The sequence below is a fragment of the Chrysochloris asiatica genome, unplaced genomic scaffold (genome assembly GCF_000296735.1).
Source record: "Chrysochloris asiatica unplaced genomic scaffold, ChrAsi1.0 scaffold00020, whole genome shotgun sequence".
Taxonomy (NCBI): Eukaryota; Metazoa; Chordata; class Mammalia; order Afrosoricida; family Chrysochloridae; genus Chrysochloris; species Chrysochloris asiatica.
In genome coordinates this window covers 17,791,213-17,809,583 of record NW_006408538.1, presented here as the reverse complement: position 1 = coordinate 17,809,583, position 18,371 = coordinate 17,791,213, and the positions used below count along the sequence as shown (strand labels likewise).

Here is an 18,371-nt window from a genome sequence, read left to right as displayed (position 1 = left end):
TGAACTTTAACCATTTCCTTTTGGTACAGTGACTGTTGAGCTACTGCCGTGCAATTATCAACTTCAGTAGAAACAATCACACAGTTTGATTCTTTAATTTTCCAATTAGAGAAGACCAGCAAACTCGATACATGACTTTTTGGCCATGGCTTACAGCTTTATATACAATTATAATCAAAAGTAACATTTCAGATTTTTTTCTTTTGGCATTTATAGTAATCCTTATTATATATTGGTACAAACTTGATCAGGATGGTTTTCTTGATTCTGCAAGTTTATCTACTCTTTCAACAAATAATTGCACATTTGTTATATGGCAGGCAAGTTGTTAGATTCTAAGTTACAAATTTGAACAAAATACACACCATCATCACTCTCACTATGGTGATTATATCAGTACCAAAACATTATAGCACAAAGCATCAGTGTGATAAGTGCTGTGGGAGAAGAAGGAATAGTGGCTATGGGAGGGTCACTGCTGATAGAATTTAGATTGGGGATTGATGAAAAGAAAAGACCTGCGTAAAATGATGTTTAAATCACAGCTAGAAACTAAGGGAAAAAGTGTTTCATGAAGAGAAATGATTATATAACGAAATAGTGCCTTTTTGTGATCATTCTTTTATACAAGATTAGCTAAATCCTTACAGTCATCATGTAACACTAAGAGAAAATTATTATTTTAAGTGATTTTCACACTATGTAAACAAACTTGTAAGTCAGATCTACAGTTATTTCTCCCATTTTCCAAATAAATAAACAAAGGCATGGCACAAGTAGTAAAAGGCAAAGCTCTCATTCAGCCAAGCAGATTAGTTTTATAATCTGTATTCTATTCCTCAAATTCATACTGCCTTTTACAGCGAGAATGCTTTAAAGTGAAAATTAACTATGATAACAGCTGTTCACTTTGGAGTCTAATTAACACCAGATAAATCTATTTTAAAGATCAATTAATAGTAACTGAAATAACAGAAATTACACAAAAGCTTGTGTGTCATTTATCAGAAATCATAATTCACAACTGGACTCAGAAATTCACTTCACTTCAACAAAGATTTATTGTCTTTCTCAGTATGCAATATCAGTGATACCAAGATCACTGCCCTCAAGTTGTTCACAAAGTGATAGATTAGCCAGTAAGACTACATCTAAGTTATGGCAAATAATATGAAGCATGTGTGATTTGTGGGCAGAGTTTATCTTACTCACCTCTGAATTCATGGCATAGTGTCAGGCACCTGATAAAATACATAATGGATGAATGAATAAATAAAGGAATAAAGTAATGTACAATAAAAGGGGAGAATTACCTTTAAGGTATATCGTAAAAAAATTTCGTTAAAAAGAGGCAATTTGTGTTTTGCATGGTGAGTAGAATTTTCCTAGGAAATATGGTAGAATGGGAAAAGGAAACTTTGAAAGAGAGGAGAGGGAGCAAATTCATTTAAGTAGAAAAATAGAGGACTGAGTAAGAACAGTGAGAGAATTAACTACAGTTTGGTGAAACATTCTCTATTAAAAGTAGAGAATATAAAAATTTCTAATGAGGAAATGGCAAGAGCAGAGCTGTATTTTTATAAAATTTGTGTTGTATTGAGTTCTGGAATCTATGAAAATATTTTAGAGGCTAATTTATTAAGCTCTGTGCAAATTAATAATGATCTAACAAAATGCCAGTAAAGACAAGGAGAGAAATAAAAAGAAAAATAGAGATGCTGATAAAGATAATTTGGATTTTCTAGAATGCTGTAATATGCTTTATGGCAGTAATCTACATTAGCAAAAAGAAGGAGAGTAACACTTTGAAAATAAGAACGATTTCTTCATTTCATTGATAATACTTTTTTTTCTTAATGTAATTACGATGTCCCAAAGCATGCTTGAAAATAAAACATGTGTGATGCTGAAATATCTTCAATAGTGAAGCATATGTGATACTGAAATAGCTTCAATTTATTTTTTTTAAGGATTGGCAAAGCTTCCCTCAGACATATGTCCCAGATATATAGCATATAATTTTAGGTATAATTGCAAAAACTGTGGTGTCCAACAAAACTCCAAAAAGGAAAACTAGTCCATGTGCAGTTAATTTAAAAAAAGAAAGAAAAATGTTGAATCTTAAAGATTTGGTAATTTCCAGATTATTTTTATACACATAGTATTGTTGTTGCTAATTGCTGTCGGTTTCACCTTATAGTAACCTTGTATAAGGTTTCCAGGGAGCAGCTGATGGGTTTGAACTGCCAGCCTTGCAGTTGTCAGTCCAGCGCATATCCTGCAGCGCCACACCAGGACTCCTTTATACACAAAAGCAGGAGATTAAAGTAAATGAACAGAGGACTAATTTACTGTAATATATGGGAGGATGCGTGAATGAAGCTAAAATACAATTCTGGAAATGTCATCAGACATATATACAGTATATGCATGGGTGCATAACACCAGAAGGGTTTTACTTAATTTTGTCGTTAATACACGTTATACAAGTGGGCATGTTATTTGTTTGCCAGGGGAAAAGTGGTAACGTGTGCAATTTTATCCTGCTAATAAGTAGCATAACCAGGATAAAAAAAATCAAATGTCAGACTGTTTCTGAGTCTATGCTATTAACAACTTAATACGGCTTCTCAAAAGTTATGATGTTGTTAAGTGCTATTGAGTTGATTCTGACCCATAGCAACCCTGTATAGGGTTTCCAAGGAGCAGCTGGTGAGCTTGAACCAGCGACCTTGCAGTTCAAATGGCTTTGCAGTCTGGCGCATTAACCCACAGCGCCACACCAGGACTCCTAAAAGTTATGATAGTATGATGCTATTGCCATTAGCTATTCCAGAATGAGAGTCAAACAGAACTGAAAATATGTGAGAAAAATGTTTACTTCATTTATACAATCCTCAGCTAATAAGCTTGATACTAATCCTAAGGCAAAAAGCAAAACTATTGCCAAATGCAACAAGCATCCAAGTACACTCTGCCATTATTACCTTTGGGAACTTGGATCTTTTTCATGGCTATCATTAGTGGAGGGAACTTCATCCAGTCGCTCAGGTAGGGGATGATGATGAAAAGCATTGTGTGTTATTCCTTTCCTGTGAAAGATAAAACAAAGTTATGTTTCCCATAAAGTTACTTTTCAGTAACTTGATCTACAAGTTAGTCACCTACTTCCTGCAGCTCTAGAACCACAACGTCAAATACAGCACTAGTTTCTAGCATTATAAATGGGGCTAGTCTGCTGCACAAGACCTCTTTTAAGTGCTCAAGAGCACAAATATCAGTTTAAGGACTAAGGTGTGTCTGACCCAAGCCATGGTATTTTCAATCGCCTCATATGCATATGAAAGTTGGACAATGAATAAAGAAGACTGGAAAAGGTACTGGAGAACATTAAAAGTACCAAGGACTTCCAAAAGAACAAACAAATATATAATGGAAGAAGTACAGATGGAAGAAGTGCAGCCAGAATGCTCCTTAGAAGCTACTGTAGCAATACTTTGTCTCTCATACTTTGGACATGTTATCAGGAGGGACTAGTCCCTGCGGAAAGACATCATGCTTAGTAGAATGGAGGGTAGGTGGAAAAAGATGAGGACACTCAATCATGCAGCAGCAACGGAATCAAGCATAACAACAATTGTGAGGAGATCAGTGAACAGGGCAGTGTTTTGTTCTTTTGTGAATAAGGTCACTATGAGTCTGAACCAAATCAATGGCGGCACCAAACAGCAACAATTCTGCTCATTAACATAACAAAGATAACCCATTTTCAAATGGCATTAAAACTACAGGCAGAGAGGTTAGCATTTATAGCACACATATTTTGTTGTTGTTATGTGCCTTGGAGTCAGTTCGACTCATAGCGACCCTGCATACGGTTTCCAAGACTGTAAATCTTACGGAAGCAGAAAGCCTCATCTTTCTCACGCGGAACAATTTCCAACTGCTGACCCTGATATTAGCAGCCCAATTTGTAATCACTACTCTACCAGGGCTCCTTTGGGGGAGAGGGGGCACAATTAAATCCATAACAAGATGTAGGAGGGGGCTTATGGAAAAATTCCATTACCTTTTTCTTTTACTGGGGTGGATAGTAATAAGTTAGGGTTAGGACTATGGCTAGGTCTAGGCAAGCCCTAGGGTTTCGTTTAGTGTTAGGATTATGGTTAGAACCGGGGTTAATGTTGGGGAAAGGGTTTGGATTAGGGATAGGAATAAGGCTTGGTGTAGGATAAAGCACTGGACCACAAGGTAAGTTTGGACCACAAGGTAAGTTTGAACCACAAGGTCGATGGTTTAAACTCACTAGCTGCTCCTTGGAAACCCTATACAGAGCTGCTATGAATTGGAACCAATCTAATGGCACTTAATAACAACAGTTTTAGGATTAGTTAGGTTTTTTATTTGAAAGAGATTTGACTGACCATTTGAAAATTCTGTAACTACATTCTTTATTTTTACTTTTTGTTGTTGTTGCTGTTGCAACAGGTTATCTGTGGTTCTTCCTATTTTCAGTCTTGTAGGTTTTTTTTTTTTACATTGACTATTTCTGTCATTGCTGTTGTTAGTGTCATTGAGTACTGGGTTGAGTTCTCAGTGATACTGTCATGGACGCTAGTTTTAGGTTGCTGTCTGCTGTTGTTGGTTGTCTGCACAAAGAACTCCTTTTAATATTTTTTATAAGGTTGGTTTAGATATTGCAAAATTAAAAACTTTCTGTATATCTGGAAATATCCTATTTTACTGTCATATTTGACGGACAATTTAGCTGAGTAAGTGATTCTTGGTTGACAGTTTTTTTTTCAGACTTTTTATATAATGACATTCCACTATCTTCTTGTCTACAAAGTTTCTGCTGAGAAATCAGAGCTTAGTCTTATTAGTTTTCCTTTGTAGGTTACTTTGCTTTTTCTGAGTTGGTTTCAGGATGATTTCTTGTCTTTGGTTTTGACAAGTTTGATTATAATATGTCATTGTATTTATATTTAACTGATGATTGTATGTTGGTATGTTCTCAGGCATTTACCACCTGTCTCCTGGTGGATTTGATAGAGACTAGAAGTGTGAACACAATTCTTTGTTCACTGTGCAGCATGGTTCAGGGTGGTTTCATGAGCCTCCAGAATTTGGGGTGGTATGCCCAGTTGATGGACCACAGTCAAGGCTGCATTGGAGGGGATGCCACTGGCCGCTGCTTTGACGGCTACCAGGAGGGCAAAGGAATAAGGGAGAACTGCACCTTTCCTTGTCTCCCACCTCAAGCTTCATGCTGTGTCTGTAGACTGCTCTATCAACAGCTGCTTGCAAAAAACTCAAAATGGCCTTCCAACTCCTTGACAGCGTGCCTGGGTTTCTCTCTCTGCTCCTGCTCAGCTTCCTCTTCCAGTCACAATCAATCCACCTCTGTTTCCTAGCTCCTGAAGCTCAGTGGCCCAGGATCACCATCTGTATTGATTTCACGTACTCTCCCAAGTCTTTGTGGCAGAGGGTTTGCGCAGTGCACCTGCCAGCTCTACCAACTTACCCTACATTCAAATTCAGCTTTTCCATGAACTTTTGGAAGCCCCCTCATATAACCTTTCTGATACGGTTACAACTTCCAAAAATATAAAAATATGTCTTACAGAGTTATTGTGGCATGAGTCGATTTCAACTCATAGCCACCCTGGATAGGATTTCTGAGGAGTAGCTGGTGGGTTTGGAATGCCGACCTTGTGGTTCAAAGTCCAGCGCTGATCCTACAGCGCTACACCAGGCGTCCTACACAGTTGTTATGAGGATCAAAATGAGAACGTTCTTTGAAGGGTTAAAGCATGAACAAGTATTAGATATTCTCATAACCTGCCAAGTTACGATTTGCTAGGAGTAGGTGGTAGGTCGGAATTCTTCAGGTTTTTGGTTCCCATAAAGATGTGTTGTTGTTGTTGGTATTGTGATTAATTGCTGTGGGGCCAGTTCCAGTTCATAGTGACCCTGTATAGAGTATCCAAGGAGCGTGTGGCAGGTTTTATAGCTTCAGAAACCCTATATGGAGTCGCTATGAATCGGAACAGACTCTACAACACACAGCAACACAAAGTATGGAAAGCAGCTTAAGTTCAGAAATATATCAGTAATTAATCGTTATGATCACAGGCTTGATCTGCACCGAGTTTGCCCAGCTTCTGTCGTTTGGCTGAATCTTTTAAAGGCAGGCTATAAACTTTAAATTGATGTCTTAGTGTGATGCTGCAAGGTCAGCACTGGACTGTACAAGGTTGGTGGTTCGAACCCACCAGTCATTCCTTGGAAACCCTATACAAGGTCGCTATAAGTCAGAACTGACTCAAGGGCATTTAACAACAACAATCTTTAAAATCTGTGACCTTTATCTGTGGTGGTGGTGTGCCATTGAGTCAGCTCCCACTCACAGGAACCTATATAGGACTTCTGAGGCTATAAATTTTTATAGGTTCAGAAAGTCTCATCATTCTCCCACTGCTATTAGCAAACCAACTGGTAAACCACTATGCTACCAGGGCTGTGCAATGTAACAGGTCCTATTCGGAACCGACACCACGGCACATAACAACAACAAATTCCATATCCTAGGAGAGCTCTGGTAGCGTAATGGTTACGAATCGGTCTGCGAACCTCACTGAGGGTCAGCAGTTCGAAACTACCAGCTGTTCTGCGGGAGAAAGATGAGGCTTTCTGCTCCCGTAAAGAATTGCAGCCTCGGAAACCCTATGCAGGGTCACTATGAGTCGGAATCGACTCCACGATACTTAATAACAAATCCCACATCCTAGTGATGAGGATTGGGTGAGCTAATGAATGCATGTAAACAGTTTAGCACGTTGCCGGGCACAACTTTATTGTGGCACTCTCTTACTAATAACTTCTCGATCTGTCAGTGGCCATCGACAGTAGGAAATTAAGCACTGCAGAATCTGTGTCTTAGGGGACCCAGTTCCAAGAGGGCCAAGTCCTGGGATAACAGACCGTGCTCGATGTAAGAAGGGCCAGCGCAGGAGTGAGAAGGAAGAGAAAGTTCTCATCTCGCCCTGGGAAAGGAAAGGTGCGAGGGACTAGTTAGGGAACCGCTTCACTTCTCCGGGCCCGACCCGGGTGCCTGAACAGTCTACTTACAGTTCTAAGCTCTGGGGAGCCGCCTTTCGAGTGTACCTGGAGATCATCCTCTTCTTCCTCAGTCGCGGCCCGCGCGTGCACGCCAGGGTGGGGGCCTCCGGGCCTGGCCCTCCAGCCAGCTCCGGCCCGGCCCCCTCCCGCCACCCTCCGGCCCCGTCTCGCCCCGTCTCCTAGACTCCGGACTGTAACCTCCCCAAGTCTGGACCACCTTTCCGGTTCTCCGCCCTCCCGTCTACCCGCGGGAGCGGAAGTGACGAAGTCATCAGTGCACTTGCCTAATGCTTCTGCTGACGCTGATGAGACCTGGCGTTTCCAGACTTAGCAGTTGTGATTTCCTCCTCCGATTTCTACTGGTGTGAGGTCCTACTCGGGTGTTGGGACGGGACCTGGGCCAGACTTTGGCGGCTGGTGACCCTGAAAAGCACTGATTCCGTGGACACTCAGGAACCTTGTTATCACGTGGTGGGAGGGACAACGGAAGAAAAGTGCATCAACAGAGAAGCGTGGGAGAGGGCCAGAACCGTAAGAGGAATTAACTTCGTTTTGTTGAACTCTAAATCAGGCCTCTGCTGCTTGACCCTTCCCATTCTTTGCTTCCACTTTTCCCCTCTGTATAGTGAGGAGTTAGTGTGGATGATATCAAAACCCCTCCCCGTTTTGGCTTTGTAAATTTTGTATACTAGGTGCGCTTGGCGTTCAGAGGGTAAGGATAAGGCGGGTAAAATTTGAAAAGGCTTTCAGTGGGTGTCTGGAGTTCTCAACCTCGCTGGTTAGTAAAGTACAGGTAAGTCCAAAAGTATTGCTACAAATTCGTGGAAACCTTTATTAAGTAAAAATATCACAATGTGAAGCTATTACCTCTCGACATATTCTCCATCTAGGTCTGTGTTGTTGAGAGCCATCGAGTACGTTCCGACTCATGGCTAGCTTGTATAGGGTTTCGGAGACTTTAACAATTTTTGCAGGAGCAGAAAGCCTCATCTTTCTACCGTGGAGCGGCTGGCAGGTTCGAACCTCGCAGTGTGGTTATCCGCCTAGTGCTTACTGCGCTAGACTTCTGAAGTCATTTTTTTTTTACATCTTGAATTCTTCCCCTAAGAATACTGTGCATTTTGCGTTACACTATGTCAAAACAGCAGTTTGGGCATCCTCAAGGGACTCAGATCCTGTTCCTCCTATGTGTTCATTGAGTTTGTAGCGTAGTGGTTATGAATCGGGCTGCGAACCACAAGGTCAGCAGTTCGAAACTAACTACCAGCTGTTCCGTGGTAGAAAGATGAGTTGTTCTGCTCCCATAAAGATTTACAGCCTCGGAAACCCTGTACAGGGTCACTATGAGTCGGAACCGACTCCAAGGCACACAGCTAGCCAAATAATTCTGAAAGGGAAAATTAGGGCTGTGGGGTGCATGGGGTAAGGTTTCCCAATGAAATTCCGTTACAATATAGCCTTTTGTATCCTTGAAGAATGAACTGGTAAATTGTTGTCATGCAAAAAAATTACTTGACACAATTTTTTTGGCCTTTATGTCACCAATGTCGTTTTCAGTCTTGGTAAAAATGCCTTCATAATAAGCTGTTATGATTGTCCTGTGTCTGTCAGAAAAATCCATCAAAATTACCCTTTTGGAACCCCCAAAATAGTTGCCATAATCTTCTGTATTGAGCTCCTGTATTTAACTGACCCAGCAGACCCCCCTCAGAAGTGGCTGTTTTGATTTGTCGTTGCTCTTTGGAATGTATTGTTAAATCCAACACTAGGCCCCAATTACAATCCACACCATGAAATTAGTTTGAACTTGCTTAAAGGACAATGGGAAGAATCAGCACCCATCTAGCCAAAAGTTTGCTAAGGCCAAGATGTTCACTTAAAATTAAAAATGTCAAACCCAATGTGTGGCAACCCAACATCAGTAGCTATTGCATAAATGGTAATTCTGTAGTCTTCTTCCACTATTTTCTAGACAGCAGTTCATTTGTTGAAGTTGACTGTCTTTCCACTCCTGACTCATCTTTGAAGTCTTTCTGACTTTCATTAAAACACTTGATCCGTCTAAAAATCTTGTTTTATGTGAGGCAACATTCCAGTAAACTGTAGCAAAACTTCAGTAGTTTGGGAAGATGTCCACTTTGTAAAAAATTGGATATTAACCCTGACCTCAAAATTGCTTTTTTTAATAGCACATAAAAAAAAATCTTTCTTTTTTTGGAAGCCACCTTACGTGAAACTAAGACTCATTGCTGAGAGAACTTATCAGTAGCCATCCACTGATCACAGAGACGTGTTTAAATGCATTTTTGTCTGGAATAAATCCATGCATGTATGAACTGGAACCGTAGTAACAGTGCTTTTTGATTTACCCTCATGTAAGCACTGAACTGTCAGCATTTCAGGTGCCTTCCTTTTACCTAGCATTGCTCTTTGAAAGAAAGAAGAGTCACCACCTTCCCCTAGTTCATGATAAAGTGTTCTTTTGTGAATTTTTCCAACCATGTTTTGAAACTACATTTTCACTCTACCATTTTGGGAACTGCGAACCACAAAGTTAGTGGTTTGAGCCCATCAGCTTATGAAGAAAAAGATGAGGATTTCTGGGCCCCGTGAAGATTTGCAACCTCAGAAACCCTATACTGAAACTGACTTAACAACACTTAACAATTACCTTGTAAAGCACTGGTACTTTCATTTGTAGCAGAAGCTTTAGAAAATCAATATTTACTTCCTCTCAGTTTATCAGTGCTGTATCACTGAGACTTCAAAAAGTGGCAAATTTAGAAAGATAGGTATAAGATCAAGAGCCATGAGCAAATTGTATTCTCAGTAGGGTGGAACCTTTATTTGGGGATGAGATGCTTGCACATGGATGTTTTGTAGCTTTGAATTCTCCTATGACATATAATGCTTATAAAAGGGAGATATGCAAATCATATAGACCAAGGGGAAAGCTCCCTAAAGAGCTTTAAAATAATAAAACTTTAAGCCAGAAAGGGATTTTAGAAAAGATAGAGTAAAACACCCTTATTCTACAATTGAGGCAAATACCTCAGAGAAGAAAATGAAGTGCCTAAAGTGACAACTAATTGGTAGCTCTGGGACTTTTGATAATATTTAAACAGCATTTTAAAACTTTAGTCTTACATATTTATCGGTTAATTTTGGGAATATGACACTGAATTTCCATTTCTATCTTGATATAAAGGGAGCACTGGTGACTGTGGGTTAGGTGTTTATCTACTGACTTAGGTGAACAAAGTCAGTAGTTCAAACCCACCAGCTGCTCTGAAGGAGACCAATGAGGCTGTCTGCTCCCATAAAGATTTACAGTCTTGGAAACCCTACATTGGGTCTCTTTGAGTTGGAATTGACTCCTTGCCAGTATGTTTGGTTTTTGGTTCCTTTTACATGATTTAAAGGATAAAGCTCTGGTAGCATAGTGGTTACGAATTGGGCTGCGAACCTTAAGGTCAGCGGTTTGAAACTACCAGCTGCTCCGTGGGAGAAAGATGAGGCTTTCTACTCCCATAAGGATTTACACCCTTGGAAACCCTGTACAGGGTCGCTATGGGTCGGAACCGACTCGACGGCACTTAACAACAACAACAACAATTATTAAAAGGAATAATATTAAATGCTAGCATAGTTGGTATATGGTCAGAGCAAAAACATCTGGTAGTAAGTCAATAACTTAATGTTGGAAAACAAGTGTTAATGAAAATTGCCTTGAATTCAGGGCATGGGGTCTACACTGTTGTATGTGGCTTATATTATTGAAAACTTTAAATGTAGTTTTAAAAGAAGAATGGAAGAAAATACGAAGTATGCTGTACTGGAAGAAACTGTGGAATACCACCTGTTCCTCATAACAAATGAACCGAAGGATCCAGAAGAACACAAGGAGATTCTTCTGAAGTATATTGAGAGAATAATGACCCGCTTCGCACCCATTCTGGTCCCCTATATCTGGCAGAATCAGCCTTTCAATCTCAAGTACAAATCTGGAAAAGGTAAGTCTCTTATTCTTTTACTGGTATAAGAAAGCGAGCTATTAGAACTCCATTCTAATAGTCATTACCTCAGGAACTAGCATATCCTAAACATTTTAGATCAGTGATGCTCACCTAGCCTTTACACTTAAAATAATTTTTAAAAAAAAATCCATATTGAGGAAAACTTTCTAATAGTCATTGCCTCTAGAACTAACATATACACAGCTTTATTAAACTCTGGGCAATTCTTTTGAACTTTTAATTACTCAACTATACCCTAATATTCTAAACTTTTTCAAGAGATTGATTCCTTAACCATGGTTCCTTTTGTTGTTACTCAGAATCGCTCTCTTGATGATGTCTTTAGTAGGCTGCCATCTTTCACATAATTATGTGGTTGGATCTAAGAGTGACCCAACCTGGCTTACAAGAGAAACAGTTGGGCTTTATAACCACCGCTTACCACTCTGAAGCACTGTTTCTTCACTACTTTCCTGTATTGTTGGTACTTGAGGTCTGAACTTTGACCCATATGTAGCACTTTATTGTTTTTTGTTTTTTTTTTAATGTGACTTGGGTGAAGATTTACAGACAAGATCATCAGTTTTACATTCAACAAGTCATATACTTAGTTTCAGCTCAGTGATTGCGATCCCTTCCATACAACAACAGTTCCCCTGCTTCCTCCTGTGGTTCCTAGTTCCATTCTACCCTCCTTCCCGTCCCTTCTCAACTGTGTCCTTAGGTAAATGTTTCCCTTTTGATTTTGAATGATTGCTCATTCCATGGTGAGCGTACCTTACTAGTGTTGTTGTTGTCTTTATACCTGTCTACTACTTGGCTGAAAAATTGGACCATGAGGATAAGTTCCTTTCCAGACCAGAAAGGTAGTAGAAGGCCACACTCTGACTAGTAAGCCCAGTCTTTTTTTTATAATTTCAAGTTTCGTTCTACATTTTCTCCCACTCTATACACGACCTTCTAATGTGATCCTTTTCAGAGAAGTTGGTATTGGTAGTTCTCCTGGTCTCAGAGTCATAGAGACTGATGGTCACATGTTACTTTAGTCCACTGGACTAATTGATTCCAAGCATCTTCACATTTCTCCTGACTCTTCTATCTTCTGCACATGGAAAGACCAACAGTTACACCTTAGATGGCCACTTGTGAGCTCTTAAGATCCCAGATGTTACTCACCAAAGTAGGATGCTTTTTTTATGGCTACGTTATGCCAATTGACAATTGTATCCCCTGAAACCATGGGCTTGAATCCTTAGTTCCAGTAACTCATTGCCTTAACATGTTTCATAGTATCTAAGAAGTTTTCATCATTTTGCCCACTGTATCACTGTGGGCTAATGTGCTAGATTGCAAAGTCATTTGAACCAAAAGGTCAGTGGTTCAAGCTTACCAGCTGCTCCTTGGAAACCCTATACAGGGTCACTATAAGTCGGAACTAACTAGATGGTACTTAACAACAACAACAACAATCCTGGTGTGTCACTATAGGATCAGCACTGGACTGCTAACTATAAGGTTGGTGGTTCAAATCCACCAGCCACTCCTTAGAAACCTTATACAGGGTCACTATGAGAACTGACTCCACAGCATTTAACAATAATGCTGTACCACATTCAGAGTTGTGTTTGCAGGAAAGGTAAGTACCCATGTACAAATTCTCTTGCAAACCCTTGTATATCTGTAGGTATACTTCCACTTTTCTTCCCATGTCCGTTCAGCCTGTGTATCTGTCCATATGTCTAATTGCAGAACACTTTTGTTCCAAGGTTGTATATCTGCCACTACTTACCTCTCCCCTTTAGCTCTTGCATATCTCTCTGTGTCTCCACCTGTCTTTGTCATTCTATTAACACCTCTCTTGTCTATTGCTCTCCCCATCACCCAAGTTAACATGTGCCTTCCATCTAGCTGGAATCCTGGTGTGACACTGTCCGGGGATAAGCACTGGACCACAAGGTCGATTTGAACCCCAAGGCCAGAACCCTATACAGAGTTGCTGTAAGTCAGAACTGACCCTAGGCAGTTAACAACAACCCTCTAGCTAGTGAATTACTCTCCCTTCCCTTCCACCCCTGATAACCATCAAAGAAGGTTTCTTTCAGCCTGAAAACTTTTTCTTGAGTATTTGCAATAGGGTTCTCGTACAATATTTGTCCTTTTATGACTGACTAATTTCAGTCAGCATAATGTCCTCCAGGTTCATCCATGTTATGAGGTGTTTCCCAGATTCATCACTGTTCTTCACCGTAGCATAGTATTCCATTGTGTGTATGTACCAAAGTTTGTTTAGCCGTTCGTCCAGTGATGGGCATTTAGGCAGTCTACATGTTTTTGCTGTTGTGAATAGTGCTGCGATGAACATCAGTGTGTCTGTGTCTGCTGCTGTCCTGACTCTTTATTTCTTGTGGTTATGTACCAAGTCAAGGGATTGCTGGGTCATATGGTATTTCTGTTTCCAACTTTTTGAGGCAGCACTGTACAGTTTTCTACAGAGATTGCATCACTTTACAGTTCCCCCAACCCCTCATCTTGCACTGTAGGATAAGCACTGAACCATAGTTACTTTGAACTGTAAGATCAGCATTAAACCCACTAGTCACTCCTGGGAAACTCTATACAGGGTGGCTATGAATCTGAACTGGCTCCATGACACTTAACAACAACAACCAGCAATGTAGGAGGAGTCCAGTCTCTCTACACTTTCCTCAGCATTTATTGTTTTCTGTTTTTCTCTGACTTTTATGTTAATACTAGGATGCGGTGATATCTTAATGGTTTGTTTTCATTTGCATCTCTCTAGTGGCTAATCGAGTTCGGGTATGGTGCTGCAAGATAATGCAAGGTTAGTTTGAACTGCAAGGTCGGCGGTTCAAACCCACCAGCCACTCCTCAGTGAAGAATGGCTGCTAAGTTTGAACCACCGACATTTGGGTTCAAACCGACCTTGCGGTCCAGTGCTTACCCTACAGTACTATACTTTGGAAACCCTGTATGGAGTGGCTCTGAGTTGGAATTGACTCACTGGGGCAGTAAGTGAATATGCCTGTGGGTATTCTCCCAAGTGGAAATGAGTTGTTGTTGATGAGACAGGATTAGTGTGAAGTGTAATTTGAGTTGTTTTTTTTTTAACTTTTTATTGTGAATTGACTAAGATCATCAGCTGTACATACGACAAATTATTAATCAGTTTGTTTTGAGATCTGAAAGAGATGAAACAAGTGCGAAGCAGAGTTGAGGCAAGAGAAATGAAAAGCCTTGTGAAGGTCACCCAAGAGCAGACGCTCAGAGACAAGGCTCTCCCTCCAAACCGACACAGACAGCCTTCACCTGGAGCTGCCAGCCTGAACTTGAAACTCTAGCCCCCTGAACTGTGAGAAAATAAATGGCTGTCTGTGACAGCCCCCCACTTGTGGTATTTCTATTTTATAGCAGTACTAGAGAACTATGGTAAGGTGATTCCGACTGGGAGCATCCCCATGGGACAGAGTACAGCTGCTCTCTGAGGTTTCCAAGGCTGTAAGTCTTCACGGAAGCCGACTGCCTTCTCCTCCTGCTGTGGAGCAGCTGCTGCTGCTGGTGGGTTCTCATCACTAACCTTGCAGATAGCAGCCCAGTGCTCATCCCACTTTGCCACCAGGGCTCCTTAGATAGCTAAGAGGTTGTTGTTGTTAGGTGCCAATGAGTTGGTACTGATGGCCAGTGACCTTTATGCACAGCAGAACGAAACACTGCCTGATCCTGGGCCAACCTCACTATTGTTGCCCTGCTTGAGTCCATCGATGCTGCCACTTGGCCAATCCATCTCGTTGGGTGTCTTCCTCTTTTTCTCTGACCCTCCAACCTTACCAAACATGAGATCCTTCTCCAGTGACTGGTCCCTCCTAACAATATGTCCAAAGTATGAGAGACGAAGTTTGACCATCCTGGCCTCCAAGGAGCACTCTGGCTGCACTTCTTCCAACACAGATCTGTTGGTTCTATGGGCAGCCCATAGCACTTTCAGTATTCTCCAACACCATAACTCAAAAGCATCAATTCTTCTTCTGTCTTTCGCATGCATGTGAGGTTATTGAAAATACCATGACTTGGGTCAGGCGCACCTTAGTCCTCAAGCTGACATCTTTGCTCTTCTACACTTTAAAAAGTTCTTGTGCAGCAGATTTGCCTAATGCAATATGTCATTTGATTTCTTGACTGCTGCTTCCGTGAGTGTTGATAGTTGATCCAAGAAGAATGTTAAGATACTGACTGTAAATTTTATTGAACTGTTCACTAAGCTACATGTGTTTATTGCTGAGAACACTGACCCCAAGCCAAGAAACCCACTGCCTTTGAGTCAATTCTGACTTACAGCAACCTTATATAGGGTTTGTGAGGCTATTTATCTTTATGGTATCCAAAAGATTCATCTTTCTCCCAAGGAGTTGCTGGTGGGTTTGAACTGCCAACCTTCTGGTATACAATACCATCAGAGCGTCTCACATTAGCCAAGCTCATCCAAAGCTAATTTATCTTTCCTTTAGAACTTTTTTTTTTTTAACTTAGTTTTCTCAGTTTGTGTCATCCAACCTAGTTAATGCTGCAGAATCATACTCCAGTTCTCATTTTGCCATTGCCATGTTCATTTAAGTCCTACTGTGCTTGCCTCTAAAACACAGCGCCTCCTCTACATCTGTTCTGACTGGGATCATGGCCCTCTGGATCTGCTCCTCTGGGAAGCAATAGCCTCCTCGCTAAGCACTTAACTTCCCAGCTTGCCAATTCCTCACACTCTGCCAATTACCTTTGTAAAACACAAAGTGGATGTCATTCTCCTGTGTGACATCCTTCAACAGTTCTCCATTGCTTTAGGATGAAGTTCAAATTTAAGTATAAAGTACGTAAAATAGGTGCTCTAACTGGATTTGCCCTAGTTGAGGAAGCTTGGGAGAACTGCGGTGAGAAGAGTTGGTGAACTATACTTCCCTTCTGTTTTTCTTGGGGTGGGGGGATTTGGCATGGCAGCTCTTGAGAGATACTCCCTAATGCACTTGTTTGAAAATTTCTGCTTCATCCAAATCTAGTCTCCTGATATTTCCAGAACATGCTGTTTGCACTTGCTGTTCCTTCTTCCTAGAATCTCATCCCTGGTCGCTCCTCCAGTTCAGCATAGCTCAAATATCACCTTCTTTGTGCTCACATAGTCCTTAGTGTATACATTGGTTCATCAACTTTTTCTGAATGACCTGGTTTTCTATCTCTTATTTTAGACCCTGAGTTCTTCTTGAGTAAGCATCTTGTATCTTGTTCAGTATTGTAGCCCCAGATTCCAGCATTGTTGTTGTTAAGTGCTGTTGAGTTGGTTCCAACCTACAGCGATCCTATATAGGGTTTCTGAGGAACAGTTGGCGAGCTGAACCACCGACCTTGTGGTTCAAAGTGACTTTGTGGTCTAGCGCATTAACCTTCAGCGCCACACCAGCACTCCAGCTTCCAGCATAGTAGACAGTGAATTGTTCTTCAATTGAATGATCACGTGTATTTGTATTTACAGTGATAAATGTGTCTGCTTATATGGTTGCTTTTCTCTTTTGTGTAGGAGACGTACCCGCTCATATCTTCGGCATGACAGCATTTGGGGATAATGAGGAGGATGAATGGTTTATTGTTTATATAATAAAGCAGATTACAAAGGAATTCCCAGAATTAGTAGCCAGGTATTGTAGTTATTTTAATAATTCTCATCATTCCATTACTGAACTAAGTGATTACATTTTTATCATCTTAGTACATTTTTTCTATAGTCTTGGAAATTATATGAATTGGGGGCATAGATTTAAAACGTGACTTCTGTATTTAGCGGAGTCTTTTCTTGTGGAAGAATTGAAGTATCATTAGAGAGATCAACTTCCACAACATTTGTAACAAAACCTACTTGCTTTAGATTTTCTTTTTTTATTATTATGAAAGGACATTTAGTGAGCAGACAGGAGCACTACTGTAATCTAATCAGCATTCAATTTTTATGTGTCTTTTAAAAAACATAAAATGTCACTCATATCCAAATGTACATGTTTCATAGATTTTTAAATGTCTTTTTTTTTGAGAGAAATCAGTGAGTAATCAGATTGAAGCAAAAGTAGGTAGCACTGCATTTTAATCCAGTTTTCAAAATGGGAAAACTGATGTTGTTGTTAAATGAGTGCCATTGACTTGGCTCCGACTCATAGTGACCCTGTGCACAACAGAACGAGACACGGCCTGGTCCTGCGCCATCCTCACAATTGTTCTGTTTGAGCCCACTGCTGCTGCCGCTGTCTCAGTCTATCTCATTGGGGGTCTTCCTCCTTTTCGCTGACCCTCCACTTTACCAAGCCTGATGTCCTTCACCAGGGCCTGGTGCCACCTCAGGTCTCGTCATCGTGACTTCTAATGAGCATTCTGTCTGTTCTTCCAACACAGATTTGTTCTGGGGAAAATGAGGTTGTTGTTAAGTGCTGTTCAGTTGGTCCTGACTCATACTGGCCCTTAATAGGGTATGTAAGAAGCAGCTGTTGTATTTGAACTGCCAACCTTATGGTTAGCATTACAGTGCTAGTTCTCCATAATTATCAAGTTATGCCTGTAAAGGACATTTTCATCCCCTTACATTATTTTGTCTTTTTTTTTCCAGTTAGTCCCCAGATTCTGACCTATTTCTACCCACCCAACCTCTTCTCCAATATTACAAAGAAAAAACAAAACAGAGCCTCTGAAAAGTTTTTATTATCAAAATTTCAAACATATGCACTTGTAATCATTGAGATGAAACATGGTTTATGGTTTGCTGAATGTAGAGCTGATGTAAACCTTTACCCAATTGACAATTAAAAGCTTTTAAAAAAATACAAACATACAGATTATAAGGTGAGTTTAATGAATCTACATATACTTAACCATCACCAACCTTCAACAATGAGCAAATCATAGCCAATCTTACTTTATGCTTAGCAAGATTTTAAAGCAAATCTCTGATACATATCATCTTATAACTAAGTGCTTCAGCAGTCAATCTAAGATAAAAGGATTTTTAAAAGAAATTTAAACTTGTTCCTACTGCTGTCTTAGTTAGTTAGTGATGCTGTAACAGGAATACCATTAAGTGGGTGGCTGTAAAGAACAGCTTATTTTCTCACAGTTTAGGAGACTACGAGTTTGAAACGATAATACCAGCTATGAGGCAGGCAGTCTCTGGTCTCTGGGAGGAAATCCTGC

The 18,371-nt window shown here is 40.4% G+C and overlaps 2 protein-coding genes across 2 annotated transcripts in view; one reads left to right on the top strand and one right to left on the bottom strand.

The window, feature by feature from the left end:
* Positions 1-7,178, bottom strand: part of FAM149B1 (family with sequence similarity 149, member B1) — a 44,669-nt gene extending 37,491 nt beyond the window's left edge. Inside the window, exons 1-2 of the mRNA XM_006835883.1 lie at positions 7,132-7,178; positions 2,988-3,092 (exon numbers count right to left, since the gene is read on the bottom strand). Of these exons, the coding sequence (XP_006835946.1) occupies positions 2,988-3,092; positions 7,132-7,178 (152 nt within the window). The remainder of the gene's footprint in view (positions 1-2,987; positions 3,093-7,131) is intronic.
* Positions 7,179-10,930: 3,752 nt separating this feature from the next.
* The window catches only part of ECD (ecdysoneless homolog (Drosophila)), a 34,099-nt gene continuing 26,658 nt past the window's right edge, over positions 10,931-18,371 (top strand). The window contains exons 1-2 of the mRNA XM_006837470.1: positions 10,931-11,135; positions 16,717-16,834. Coding sequence (XP_006837533.1) covers positions 10,931-11,135; positions 16,717-16,834 — 323 coding nt within the window. The remainder of the gene's footprint in view (positions 11,136-16,716; positions 16,835-18,371) is intronic.